Consider the following 15,194-nt stretch of genomic DNA (forward strand, 5'->3'; position numbering starts at 1 on the left):
TCTTGGTACTGGAAAGAAGATTGGGAACAATCTTTTGAGTTCTCAGTCTGTGCTCTGGGCACCTCTCTCCAGACTGTCTGAGGCATAAATGTCTGTGACTTCTAGGCCAAATGAACAGTTATCGGAAGTATCAACCTTCAGGAAGTGCGGCCTGTAGGGCTTTTCCAAAAGGCAGGGCAGGGCATCTCAGGCCATTCTGCTGGATATTCAGTTTCAGGTAATTGACCATTCATCCAGGGGACATAAATAAGGGCTGTAGATACAACTTGGCATTCTCATAGAAAGAAGTAGAAGTTGTTGTAGATTTCATAAGTGAAGGAAGTAATATGGTGTATGGTGTGTATATTCACCCTGAAGTTGTATAGGGATTGTCTCTCTAAGTGCGCAAAACAGGGAGAATGCAGGTTCCAGTGTATTGCTGGCTGTCCCAGAAATCCAGGTACTCTGATAAAAGTGGATCATTGCATGCTGGGACTGGGTTTTTTTTCTCCTTAAGAAAAAATCCTTGCAATCCTCCTGGGCAAACCTGGAATAACCAGGGAATATTTGCTCCATATATTGTCAAATCCACTGAATATGTTTCTGGCAACAAAAGAAACTGGCCTGGCAAGCAATTTGAGGTAAGTGTGTGTGGTGAATTTTTTCTTTCCCTCACAGTGAATCATAGATATGATGCCAAAACAGCTTTGGCTATGGAACTGGGCATTTTTTTTCCCACCTGACTCAGCATGGGTGATAAATAAATCAACTATGTTTTACTGTTTTAACAGTATGTGGGCTCATGGGTAATCTTTCTTCATAGGCAAGCCATGTTCCCCACTTCTCCCAGCTTTGCAGATGGACTCACCAAAGCTCATAGAGGAAAAGGTGACTTGCTTTTATTGACAGCATGCACATTTGGTAGACCCAATGGAGCAGTTCCTTAATTTCAAATAGGTGACCCTGCCATGGTTCTTACTCAGCTGTATCACTCAGAATACATTCTAAAATTTGAACAATCAAGTTTTCCATTGCTGTATCCATTTGACAGGTGGCATGTTCATTACATGTCAATACCCTGATGTGGCATTAATTCAGGACTGTTTGCCATGGACCTAATGCCATTAAATCATTTAACAAACATCTTGTGAATACCTACGATGTTCATGACAGAAGGACTCACTTGTATCATCTTGATTCTTTTTCAACCCTTTTCTGCCTTGGAGGTATCTGTGTAAGCGTTGCCCGTTTGTCAGTTTCTTCCAGGGCTGGGACCCTGTAGGATTTCCCAACTTTTGCCGCTTTCAAAGTCTGTCTTCCCCACTAACTGACACTAGAGGGCGCTCAATTTCCAGTAACAAATTTGGGCGGGTGGACTTCGTGCATTTTTTCAAGATTTCGGTTTTATTCTTTTAAGTAAAGAACAGTTGCACAACCCCATCCTCCTCCTAATGGGGTGTCAAAAGAGGAGACACTCTAACGTTGACTAGATGTTGGTTTCCATGACGGCTTTCTCCCTGAAAATCCAGGCTTTTGAAATATCCCTGTTAACAGTAACTTGCTAGTACACACATCCTGGATATTACGTTTAATCACATCCTATTGTCATCCACCACATCCACATCTAATCCCTAGATATCCCAAAAGGAAATTCTTGAAAGGACGGACTGCTTTATAAACTCAAAGAATTTACTGACAGACCAATTTGCCTCTCATTTTGCTTTCTGTTACGTCTAATGCCCTTTTTCCATGCTCACAGGCACGTCTTGCCTCCCATTTTGGCCGAGGATTATCTGGCTTCAGCAGATTTAGTGGACCACATGCTGTTTACCTCAGACTCCCCGTAACTCCACCGTCCCTTATTTTCTTTCTTTCTTTCTTTCTTTTTTTTGTGTGGTACGCGGGCTTCTCACTGCTGTGGCCTCTCCCGTTGCGGAGCACAGGCTCCGGACGCGCAGGCTCAGCGGCCATGGCTCACGGGCCCAGCCGCTCCGCGGCATGTGGGATCTTCCCGGACCGGGGCACGAACCCGTGTCTCCTGCATTGGCAGGGGGACTCTCAACCACTGCGCCACCAGGGAAGCCCACCGTCCCTTATCTTCTGTTCTTTCCCTTCTTTGTACCTCTTAAGCACCAACGAGCACTCCATCTTTCATCCTCTTCCTAAGAAGAAGGGAGAAGTATTTCTCAGGTGCTTTTCCTTACATCACTTACGCTATGACATGTGTTCTTCCCAGAAACCCTTAGGAGCTGGTATCGATATCCCCACTTTACAGATGAATCAACTGAGGTACTGGGTTAAATCATAGGCCAGAGGTTGTATATCTTGTAAGCAGTCGAGCCAGGGTTTAGTTCTGAGGTTTTCTGATTATGCTTTCCTCTGTACCTCCCTCCTTACTCTTCAGTATCGTCATCAATGTATCCAGTCATAGCATTCCTTGTCCCGTTCCTTGGTTTTACCATAGGAGAGTTTAACCAAAATTCACAATTTATGATAAACACTAGCTAAAGACATTACGAAAATGAAAATAGACCCCAATTCTGATGAAATTGGCCCTCCTACCCCCTGTATAAATAAGGATTAAAAAGAAATCAAACTTGGGGTAGGAGTAGCTTTGGTCATTAAGTAAAATAGATTCTTGGTTCAGCCCCCACTTTATGAGATTTCACTTTAGGAAGCACCTCAGAGAGGCTATTATGCAAGATCACAACACTTATATTTGACTTTATAGAAAGACCAGAAATCCATCGGCCTTCAGAATCTCTGTTAATGAGCTCATTTGTTTGGTCATAGTTATAGCTTCAATTATTTCAAGCTTTTCATGGCAAGGAATTTCTCTCTACGTTACTTGCTATAAAGCAAGAGACTAACATGAATATAGAATTATCCAGTTGAAGGTTGAATTCTCTCCAGTAGTCAACATTTTCTACTGTCTGATGCATTTCTCAGGGAGAAAGTGGCCATAGAAATTTCTGGGTTAGTGAACTTCTGCCATTATTATGAGTAGAGATCAAAAAACACTTTATTGAGATATAAATTTATATATTGTACAATCACTCATTTAAAGTATACAATTGAATGGGTTTTATTGTATTCACAGATATGTGCAACCATCACCATTGTCAACTTTAGAACATCTTCACCTCAAAAAGAAATCCTGTATCCTTTAGCTATTACCCTCCTGTTCCCCTGCACCTGCCCTCTCCAGTCCTAAGTAAATCACTAATAAATAATAGTTTTAATCTCTATGGGTTTCCCTATTCTGGACTTTCATATGAATGGAATCACATAGAATGTAGTCTTTTGTGACTGACTTCTTTCTCTTAGCATAATATTTTCAAGATTCATCCATGTTGTTGTATGTATCAGTACTTCATTCTTTTTTATGGCCGAATAATATTCTGTTGTGTGGATATACCACCTTTTGTTTATCCATTCATCTGTTGATGGACATTTGAGTGTTTCCACCTTTTGGCTATTATGAATAATGCTGCTATGAACATTCATGTACAAGTTTCTGTGTGGACATATGTTTTCACTTCTCTTAGATCTATACCCAGGAGTGGAATTGCTGGGTCATATGATATGTTTAACTGTTTGCAGAACTGCCAGGCTGTTTTCCAAAGCAGCTGGACTATTTTACAATCCTACCAGCAGTGTGAGAGGGTTCTGATTTCTCCATATCCTCATCAACACTTGTCATTTGACTTTTTGATTCTAGCCATCCTTGTGCGTATGAAATAGAGTTGTTTTTTAATAGGGTCGGATTTCTATTACTAGATATAGTTATTTATGCTTTTATTTATTGTTTCAACTACCAGGTATTAACCATCTGCTAGGCTTAGGGCCAGGCTCTGGAGATTTAAAGGTGCCATACCTACGTTCCACATTTTGTGGGAGACGGAAAATGAGATACTCTAAAATACAAGCGTATTTTCCTTTCTTTCTTTTTTTTTGGCCATGCCATGCGACATGCGGGATCTTAGTTCCCCAACCAGGGATTGAACCCATGTCCCCTGCAGTGGAAACTCAGAGTCTTACCCATTGCACCACCAGTGAAGTCCCTTGAGATCCATTTAATCCACATAGGTTTACATTCTGTACCCTACCAATGGGTATGATTAAAATGTTTAATATCAGCTTTATAAAAAGCCTTTTTAGAAACATCATGGTTTTCAGAGTCATTGTGAGTGAGCCCACTTGTGTTTAGAAAATAGCCCTGTTTTTCAGAATTGTCAGTGAGCCCCAACTATTACAAAATGGCAATTATACAAAGTTTTGTCTGTTGTGCAGGGATAAAAAAATTTGGTTGGTGAGAACAGAGAACATACGGTGACTTTGGGAATCTAGGTACCAAAATAAATTTCATTTCTTGTCTAGACCTTAATAATCCCCTTTCATTGGATTTTTGCTTCTCCTCTTTACAGGAACAAATTGCTTCCATTCTGTTTCTTTTCTAGCAGTCCCACCTCACTCACCCTCTATCATTATTTTCATTTGGGTTCTGGACCCCCTGGGAGGAGCTGTCCCCAGGCTGGCTGCCCCCGTTGGCTTAGAAGCATTTAAAATGTACTGGGTCCTCTGTGGACTTCAGGAACGTTTTCTCATCTTCCTTTTTCCTCTTGAGTAGAATAAACATGGAGTTGAGGTCCTTCTGCAGCTATGCAGGCCAGAGTTCATCGCCTAGAGCGTCAGAGTAGAAAACATCTGCAATTCAGCAAGCCTCTGTCCCCTTCTTTGCCAGAGTGTGGGACATTTTAGGTCCTGTGGCTTCTGTCCACCTCTCCGGCTTGTGGACACCTATTTTTATATGGTGGTGTAAATATATGCAGAACAACCAGACTTAGTATGTTCTCCTGTGCTTGGCTCTTCCACTCTTCCTGGATGAGTCCTGCCTAATGACAGAGGACAAGCCCGAGGTCATGTCAGTGGTGTGAGTGAGGGAGACAGGTGCCTCTGAGCGTTACCACACGTAAAGCAATACCCTGAGGAAAGCCCTCTTTGGGGGCTCTTGGGGCAGCCATTTTGCAGAGGAAAGGAAGTTTCTTTACCAGGAAATGGCTGAGGGGGTGAGTTTATTTCTTTATGTGTGGATACAATCTGAAGGGATATTGGTTCATTTATGTCTTGGTCCAAACATGGTTCTGGTCACTCCCTGTGGTGGTAACGGTGGAAGGAAGTTTCCCCCCCTCCCTGCTCCATTCTGTTCTTCTCTGCAGGAGGACCTTGCCAGGTGCTTTGATTTAGGATGCAAGAGCTGCCAGGATTTCAGATATGGTGTCCATGTGGATGAGCCGAGGGCAGACTTGGAAAATTTGGGCTTGGCAGGTAGAGAGAGGAGTTAGCTATCTTAAAAAAATAGACTCGGTGAGAGCTCTGTAACCAGTGCCTCTATCAGGAAGAACCGAGGACCACTTGTGACTGTCTGGCATTAGTGAGGGAGAAAAGGGGCCAGGGCCAGTCCTCAGAGTAGACTGATTACTCCCTGTGATTTGAGTGGAGAAAGCTCTTGTATAAAAATATCCCATTCGCTGACTTTCCTTGTGCCTGCGATTCTAATCAAGCCACTGCTTCTGCGTGCGTGCGTGTGTATGTATGTGTGTGTATATCTCATGAAGTCTTGATCCCTTTCTTGTGAAAGTTTTTTTTTAAATTAATTAATTAATTTTTGGCTGCGTTGGGTCTTTGTTGCTGTGCGCGGGCTTTCCCTAGTTGCGGTGAGCGGGGGCTACTTCTCGGTGCACGGGCTCCCCACTGCGGTGGCTTCTCTTGCTGCAGAGCATGGGCTCCAGGCGCCTGGGCTTCAGGAGTTGTGGCTCGTGGGCTCTGGAGCTCAGGCTCAGTAGTTGTGGCGCATGGGTTTAGTTGCTCCATGGCATGTGGGATCCTCCTGGAGCAGGGCTCAAACCCGTGTCCCCTCCATTGGCAGGTGGATTCTTAACCACTGCACCACCAGGGAAGCCCTCTTGTGAAAGTTTTGAGGTGTCCTAGAATCCCCTCTTAAGATGCAACTACCCAGGAGGAGTTGCTTCTTTAAGCCGATTCAGAACATGCCCTGAAAGAAAGGGTGGAGATTAGCAGGAAGGGATTTGGAAGAGGCCCTTAATGGAAGGTAGAGCCCATTGAGAAAGGAAAAACCAGAGGAAAGGGGGTATAAGAGAATCCCAGCCTAGGTCACCATTCCCCCAGGGTAAGAGATTTATACTAATATTATGGGGGAGTTTGGACGATTTTTAGTAAGGCACGCTCCTCTCCCACAGTAGAAAGTCCTAGGGCTTCGCTGGCCTCCAGCCTTCAGGCCTTGACCTTGACTTCATATTTCTGTAGTCAAGGGGAGCTGGCTGCTGGCATTTCCAGGAGCCAGAAACCTGGCATTATCCTGGGCCCCTCCCATCTCCCTCAATCCCACAGCAAGCCAGACACCAAGTCCTGCAGGTTCTACTTCCTTAGAAATCACCACTTCCTTAGAAGTCACCGATCCTGCCCCTTATCTTCACCCCAGTGCCACCTACTGGCAGGTTCCCTGCCCTCCAGCTCAGCCTCTTTCCAATCTGTGGTCATATTGCTGCTGAAATGAGCTTTCTGAAAAGGCAACCACTTCATTTTCACCCCTAGCTTAAAATCTTTAAGTGTTGGGCTTCCCTGGTGGCACAGTGGTTAAGAATCCTCCTGCCAATGCAGGGGACATGGGTTCGAGCCCTGGTCCGGAAAGATCCCACATGGCAGGGAGTAACTAAGCCCGGCTGCCACAACTACTGAGCCTGAGCTCTAGAGTCCGCGTGCCACAACTACTGAGCCTGCGAGCCACAACTACTGAAGCCTGAGCTCCTAGAGCCTGTGCTCTGCAACAAAGAGAAGCCACCTCAATGAGAAGCCCGTGCACCACAACCAAGAGTAGCCCCCACTCGCCACAACTAGAGAAAGCCCGTGCGCAGCAACGAAGACTGAACACAGCCAAAAATAAAAATAGATAAAAAACAAATAAACTTATTTAAAAAAATCTTTCACTGCTACCTGATTGCCTTCCAAATGAATCTCCATATCTCTTATTATTGGCAACAGCCCCACCTCTCTAGCTTTTTCTGTCTCATTCGTCCCCCTGCAACTACCTTCCTACTATGGGATCCCCTGAAATCATGATGCCCTGTCACACCTCCCGAAGGTTTTATATGTGCTGCCACCTCTGCAGGGACATCTCTCATCCCACAGGTCATTGGGGACTCAGCTTGGGTATCACCTCTTTTTTTTTTTTTTAAATAAATTTATTTTATTTAGTTTTGGCTGTGTTGGGTCTTCGTTGCTGTGCGCGGGCTTTCTCTAGTTGTGGCGAGAGGGGGCTACTCTTCACTGCAGTGCACAGGCTTCTCATTGTGGTGGCTTCTCTTGTTGCAGAGCATGGGCTCTAGGCATGTGGGCTTCAGTAGTTGTGGCACGCAGGCTCAGTAGTTGTGGCAGCCGGGCTTAGTTACTCCATGCCATGTGGGATCTTCCCGGACCAGGGCTTGAACCTGTGTCCCCTGCACTGGCAGGCAGATTCTTAACCACTATGCCACCAGGGAAGCCCTCACCTCTTCTAAGACGACAACCCTGGCCTCCTGTCTGGTTGGTGCCTCATGTAACCCCACAGTGCCCCCTGTTCTTCTGCCTCAAGGCATCGTCACTGCCTTCTCCCCCTTCCCCTACTTTCAAATATGAGTCCTTTAAAGGTGGGGACTGTCTCAGGTCTCAGTATACCCCGAGGACCAGCAGAAAGGATCATAGTGGCACAGAGTAGGGAATCTACAAATATTTGATGAATGAATTAGATGTTCTTAGGCCATGTTTTGGGTCTGGAAGGCCTTTTACCCGTTGGCTCACTTCTGAAATCTGCCCAACCAGGGCCCAAATTAAATACGACTGTCTCCATGAAGCCTTTCCCTCCCACAGCATTAGAGGTACTTGCTCCCTCTACTGAGGTTCTTTGGCATATATCACTTCTCCCTTGTTTTATGCCAATTTATGAAAATCTCGATACCATGAAACCTTGAAAACCCAAAGGAGTGAATGCGTTCAATAAATACCCAGGGGGGAATTCCCTGGTGGCGCAGTGGTTAAGAATCCATCTGCCAGTGCAGGGGACATGGGTTCGAGCCCTGGTCTGGGAAGATTCCCACATACCGCGGAGCAACTAAGCCCGGCTGCCACAACCACAACTACTGAGCCCGTGTGCCACAACTACTGAAGCCCACATGCTCTAGGGCCTGTGCTTCACAGCAAGAGAAGCCACCACCACAATGAGAAAGCGTACGCACCGCAATGAAGAGTAGCCCCCATTTGCCATGGCTAGAGAAAGCCCCCATGTAGCAACAAAGACCCAACGCAGCCAAAAATAAATAAATAAAATAAATAAATTTATTAAAAAAAAATAAACACCCAAGGATGGGATTATGGGCACCATGCCAGGAAAAGGCGAGACTGGCTGGGCAGACAACTTTTCCCTTTTAAGTCACATCGAGTAATTACTCTGCTTACTTGTAGGATTGGCCTACTATTTTTATTCTCTCTCCAGATGGATGGGAATTGCTTTTTTGAGGGTTGTTTCCACGTCTGGTTTATTTTTATTTTGCCACCTGTGCCTAGCACAAAGCCTCCCTTATAGAAAGCCTCCGATAGATGAGTGAATGAATGAATGGGGTGAGTGGAAGCAGCGTGCCTTGGTTTCAATTCGACTCTCCCTGAAACAGGAGGTCTGGCCCTAGGAGCATCTCCCATATCCAGATTTTGATTTTTTTTTTCCTGTGCTTTGAGATTTTGGAATGGATTAAGAACCCCTCCACCTCCATCCCCAAGAAGAGAGCAAACTAGATTACAGTTTTGATGCCCCCTCTTCAGCTCAGTGCCTAGAACATACCAGAGCTGGTTCTGGATCTCAGGGAACCAGCATGGCCTACCAGCTGCCAAGGCCATGATTGATTGTTCTGTGGATGAATGGAGAGACTGAGGGTGAGCTTGTTCTTGTTTTTTAAATACCTACAAGACTTCAAACTCCTTCAGCTCCCAGAGCCCGCTGGGAGCTGCCTTTATTTTGGATGGCTTTTGTAGCGAGCTTCCTCTTTCAAATGAACTCTTTGGCTGTTTGTGAGGCCTGCATCTCCTTCTCTTACTTCTCTTATTTCCATGTGCCTTAAAGAAGTCAGCTGGAAAGGCTGACACTTGCTACAGAAATGCCACTCTTCCCTGCTTCTGGATGAGCATCTCCTCACAGCTTTGATTCATTGTCTGCTGAAATAGTCTTCAAACTTTCTTTAAGAGAAAACAGATTCCAGTGCCCCTAGTGGTTAAGGTACTTGGGTCCTTGGTCCCACCCCAAATGATCCTCTAGATAGGTGGTGTGGAACACATACTTAAGCGGGACCAGGGAGTTTTGCTAACTGATGTCAAAGCTGAGTTTGAGAAGGCTACACAGGATGGATTAACGTGATTGAGAGAGGCCTCACCCTTCTTTACCAGGTCACATACACTGTCTAGAGCAATGCTGTACAATAGAAACACAACATGAATATTTTAAAATTTCTTAGTAGCCACATTAAAAAAGTTAAAAAGAAAGAGGTAAAATTAGTTTTAATAACATTTTTTTCTAACCCAGTAAATCCCAAATATTGTCATTTCAACATGTAATCAATATGAAAATTATTAATGAGATACCTTACATTCTTTTTGGTCCTCAGTCTATGACATCTGCCACTTACAGCACATCTGGATTCAGACTAGCCACATTTCAAATGCTTAGGAGCCACATGTGACTTATGGCTCCCATATGGGACAGCACAGCTCTAGACTCTCCAGGTGGGGTGGGGAAGTGTTTATTCTGGACCTACTCTGTCCTCCAAATGAAGCCACCTAACCAACTAAATCATGATGAAAGAGATGGGGAGAGATGGAGTGTATTCAAATATATGACTATCTATAGAGCTTTAGAGATGGGATTTCAAAAGTCTCTTGATATTACAGTCAGTAAGAGGACATTTGGGGGGTTTAAGTAGTTAAACCCCCCAAACTGAACTAGTCCTACTTATTATTTCGTTCTCATCAAAGTTGTTCTTTGCTTATTTTTCTTGGATTAATGAGTTTAAAATCTAAACTTGATGGACAGTTTCACTTTCTGATGCATCTTTTTATTTGGATCCCCTTCATTCCTTATGCCAACAGGAAAGAATTAAATATCTGTATAAAAATAATAATCAGCATGTATTGAGAGCTTGCTATGCACCAGACACTTGACATGTGTTACTTCATTTAAGTAGGTAAGTAGGTTCTATTATTACTGCCATTTATCAGATGAGGAGACTGAGACATTCAAGTTCCTAAGTAAACTTGCCCAAGATAACCCAGCTGGCAAATGGTGACCTCAGGCAGGTGGATTCCAGAGTCCACACTTCTAAACCATATACAGCACTTCCTTGCAAAATTAATGTAAAATTTAACATTCTCCCCAAATTTTTAGGGTTCTTGTCTCATTTAAACATGTCTACTCTAAGCTCCTTTGCTTTTGGGCATTCTGGCAAAAAAAAATGTGCCTTTTTTTGTGAGGTGAGATCAGTACATTTTAAGTCCTATTTGAACAATTTGCTCTCATCGCAGATGGGATTAATCTGCCAATTGACAGAACGTGCCTTACTGTAGAAAAAATCTTGATCTATGACATAAAAACCAAAGTTAAATTAATAATAACTCTTATATGTCTTATAATTTATAAAAGGTGAATCCACAACAATTCTGTTTATTTAAAAGTCATACCTGTGTTGACAGAGTTAAAATGGCATTCCATTAGATTATAAAAGGCAAGGCTATAGTACTTAAAAAACCCAAATCCTGTCTTTAATTAATAATTTTTTTTCAATTCAATCATTATAAAATGTAACTTAAATGTTTAAATTCTGGATTAGTTTCTCAAAATGAAGACATATCTGTTCTGCCATTTTCAAGTGTGCTGGATATTTGGAAATTATGCTGGTTTCTGCATCTTGGCCTTAACTCAATAAATGACCATACATGCTTAGAGTATGTATTTTTTCTTTAATATGTAATATAAATTTGTCTTCCCTTTCCTATTGTAAGCCTTGTTCAGGGCAGGCACTACCTTTCCTGCTTATTTATCCAGCTGCATATATTAAAATGCACTGTTGTCTTCTAATCTGAATTGCTGTGCTTTTGATATCTCAAAGAGGCTTTGGGAGTTCTGACTGGTAGTTCAAACTCATACTTCTTGGGTCAGAAAACAGTGCTTGCTTTTTAATGTTGTCAAGGCCCATCTCAGAAAAGTATTAGCTTTTGAACCAAACCCTTGACAAATTAATAAGGACAGGATTTTTTGAATTTAAAGGGGATAACTTTTTCAAACTGCAAGAAGCTGTGCAAAGAAGTTACACAGGGAGGTTGGGGTTAGCAGATGTAAGATGCAGATGTAAACGATTATATATAGAATGGATAAACAACAAGGTCCTACTGTATAGCACAGGGAACTATATTCAATATCCTATGATAAACCATAATGGAAAAGAATATAAAAAAAGAATGTATATATATATATGTATAACTGCATCACTTTGCTGTACAGCAGAAATTAATACATTGTAAATCAACTATACTTCAGTTAAAAAAAAGGTTACAAAGCAATCTATAGAACTTGACTCTGCTATTAACTAGGCAGAAAGAAGGGGTTAAAAATGTCAAGTCTTACAAACATACCGATTCAGTCCTGTTCTGTTTATCCGTAACTCTAATAGTGTATGGAGTTGAGCTCTGAAAGTTGTGGAACGTAAAAAAAATTTTATTTTATTTTATCCATTGCTCTGAGGGGAGCACTGAGAAAGGAAGTGAGAGGGCACAGCTTTGAAGAACTGGCAATTTGGCATCTCCTCTCCCCCCTTTTCACTCCTCCCCCACTATCTTAGCTATTTGACCTGATTAAACAACTTTGGGATGGTAGCCAGATTTCTGTATACTGACGAGGCCCCTATTCATGATTTAGTGCGATTTCATCCACCCCGACCTTCCAGGCTGCCCAGTGGAAGCTTGGCTTCGCAGAAGTCTCCTGATTTTGTCAGGGGTTCGCCAGTGAGGCGTTCGCACTGACTTGAAACAGACAGAGACTCTCTGAACGCTTCGGGTCACATCGGATTATTCATTAGCAAATTCTTTTCACCTTCTATCTAATCAGTTAAAGTTGACGCCAGAATCGCGTGTGCTACTCCCCGAAAGAGAGCCTGGCAACACCCAGCCTAGGTTCCACAACTTCTGTCTAGTTACTCGCTTTCCTAGGGGTAGAAAGCGTTTCCAAAGTTCCCTTAAACCTCTCCTCCCCTAAGCCTAAAAGGTCAGAGCGTCAGGCCCCAGTTAGCTCTCAAGCCAGCCGGAATCTGACCATTTCAGAAGTTTCTGGTGTGTGCGAGAACAGAAGAGGTGGTAGTGGGGAACCGCCAGAGTGACCACCGCGCATTACGTAACGAAAGCCCAGGCTGCATGAGGGAGCGAGCCTGACATTGAGACATTGCAGGGGGAGGGGAGTTGCTGTTCTGGAGTCGCCAGGAACGGCGGCGGCAGTTCAAGAAACCAAGAGAGGAAGGTGGCCGAGATAAAGACAACCCTTCGGGAAGGAGAATATTAAGAAGCCGCAGGACCCAGAGTATTAGCAAACGGCAGGACACGTGTAGTAATTTGTTAGACGAAACGGCCGCCTTTCAACTTTTGCACGGGAACAAGGGGATTTGCCCTTTGGAGGATTAAAAACGTAACAGCAAAGCCAAAATCTAATGAATGGGGTTCAGTGGTTTGTTGGCAATACTTAAATATTTCTGTCCAGGACTTAAACATTTCTGTCCAGGAGCGCAACTCTCTGCAGTTATTTAGAAAGTAGGGATTCAAACCAAACTAATATACTCTCCCGCGCGTCTCCACTTTCCTCAATCCGAAAAAGAGCTGCTCGCGCGGTACTGCCCCTTTAAGACCTGCTTGCTCTCGGGCTCTACAAAAGGGAGTGACCTCTGGGCTTTGACAGCTCCCCTAATAACTACCACCGTGCAGGCCCCGCCCACCTGGCGACCAGCCGCGCCGATTGGCCGGCGGGCCGGTATCCCGTGCTCTGATTGGCTCTCCGCTTCCCCTGAGCAAACCTTTAGAACTCCGAGACAGACAATATTCTGTTACATTGTAGCAAAATGGCGACTGTCATTCACAACCCCCTGAAAGCGTAAGTAAGACTAAAAAATGTACATATTCCGCGTGGTTTCAATTTGAAAAAAAAAAGGCGCCTTCTGCGGGCCGAGCGCTGCCTATGCACTGCGCTTGCAGGCGCCTACAGCCGTGGCGGGGCTTCTCTCTTTTCTTTCAGCTCTTACTTCTTCATCTTTTTTTTTTTTCCCCCAACGCGCAGAAATGTCAGGAGATGCAATTAACAAGAAGAAAATTGTTACATCCGTGTTCTTCTAAATTGGCGGACAGAGAGAGAGGGGTTATCGGCAGGGAAGCCAGGCGCTCGAGCGCTCTACAGCTAGGGGATCGTGGGCAGCTCGGGGACAGCACGGTCCCCTGAGTCCCCGGCTTCGCGGGGCGGTGAGCGCGGCGCGGGGGGCGGCCCTGCTGGGGGTGAGCGCCGGGCTGGGGTGGCCTGGGTGCACTTGGCTGAGCCCCGCGCCTCCGGAGCCAGCGGCCCCCGCCCCACAGCTAGGTCCGCCGGGGTGAGCGGACCGCTGCAGCTCCGGAGTTTGCAAGGCGCTCTCTGCCTTCCGATCGCTTGCGGGGAGTTTGTGCAAACCTTCCGGAGTTGGGAGGACCGCAGGGGGAGCAGCGGGTCCCGGGAGCCCTGGGGCCCAGGTGGTTGCCCGGGGCTTTCCTGCTGGGGCAGCCCCCGGAGCGTGACGGCGCTTCGGGCGGTCGCCGGTGTGTCTCCGGGTGTGTTTGTGGGGGAGCTGGCTGTAGTAAATTAAAGACTCGGGTTAACTTGGGGTTGATTTGGAGACCGGCAAGCTGCAGGTCTTATGAATGGTGTTCTCGCCTCCCCCGGGTGAAAAGCCGAGGCAGGCGAGAGGCAGCTTGGGGCTCCCTGCCTGAGCGGGCTGCGTCTGCTCCCGGCCAGACGAGGGGCAGGTGCCTCTGGCCGCCGCTGGGAGACTTTGAGCGGACGCCCAGATCCGGGACGGAGGGGGCGGGCTGGGAGAGGACACGCGGGGGCCAGTCCCCGGGTCCGACAGCCAATTCCTGCTCGCCTTCCTTCCCCCTCCTTTTTATCCTGGCTTCCTTCCTTCCTTCCTTCCAGTCGGTGGAACTGTTAAGCCGCCAAGTCCGCTCGCGATCGCGGAGCCGAGGGTGGCTTCGGAAAACTAGCGTCTCTCTAAAAGGGGTGCTATTGGCAGTAATGTTGGCAGAGGGGCGCTCCCTCCGGATCTCGGCGCGGCGTGGGTGGGTGGGTCTGCGCGCCTGGGATTAGGACTTCCCAGCTGGAAGTCGCGGGCGAGGGGAGGGAGAGGTGCGCGTGGGGGCCGTTTCGTGCCGAATTCTCGCGGGTGCGTGGCGGATACCCACCCAGGTTCTTTCAACTTAGCGCATCCGCGTCAGCACCCGGGGCTCCCCTAGGAGTTGAAAGCCAGGTTCGCACGCGGGGAGGCGGGAGGGCGGCAGGGGGTTCTTAACGCGAAGGAACGCGCGGGGAGAACGGGAGGTGTTTGCACCAGCTTATCTCCTATCGGTAATAGGGGAAAAGGGTGGGAATGTCCCAGATCTCGGAGTTTTAAATGTCTGTATATGTATCAACGCTGCTAAGAGGACACTGGAAGCTGAGGCTGATTACAGAGCAGCCCTCGGCTTCAGTTCTCGCTCGGAAGCTCGGATAGGATACGCTGCACTTGAACGCCACAGCGTTTCACCCAAGAAAGAAGATGTTTTATGGCAGAATAAACGGGCGTAACTTCGCCGCATCCCCTCTCCTGGTCGCTAGCGCTGCCACGCAGCTGATGCTGTGAGTTTTTACCGAACCCACAGCCGATTTGGAGTTTTCACATTTCCAGCCGAAAACGCGTAGCGGGGCTGATGCCTCCTGGTAAACTCAAGTTAGAGAAATCTATTTTCACATGTGAGCCAGGTTTGTTTCCTACTGGGAAAGCGGTACCCTAGTTATTACCCGGGAGCCCGCTTACGCGCGGGCGAGCGCAAGGTCTCTACACTCATTCCTGCCGCTCCAG

General features: G+C 46.0%; 1 protein-coding gene across 1 annotated transcript in view; it reads left to right on the forward strand.

Moving 5' to 3' along the window:
• The first annotated feature begins 14,891 nt into the window (after positions 1 to 14,891).
• The window catches only part of DPF3 (double PHD fingers 3), a 212,403-nt gene continuing 212,100 nt past the window's right edge, over positions 14,892 to 15,194 (forward strand). The window contains 2 exon segments of the mRNA XM_060098008.1: positions 14,892 to 14,972; positions 14,974 to 15,071. Of these exon segments, the coding sequence (XP_059953991.1) occupies positions 14,892 to 14,972; positions 14,974 to 15,071 (179 nt within the window).

This window comes from Mesoplodon densirostris, chromosome 4 (assembly GCF_025265405.1).
Source record: "Mesoplodon densirostris isolate mMesDen1 chromosome 4, mMesDen1 primary haplotype, whole genome shotgun sequence".
Taxonomy (NCBI): domain Eukaryota; kingdom Metazoa; phylum Chordata; class Mammalia; order Artiodactyla; family Ziphiidae; genus Mesoplodon; species Mesoplodon densirostris.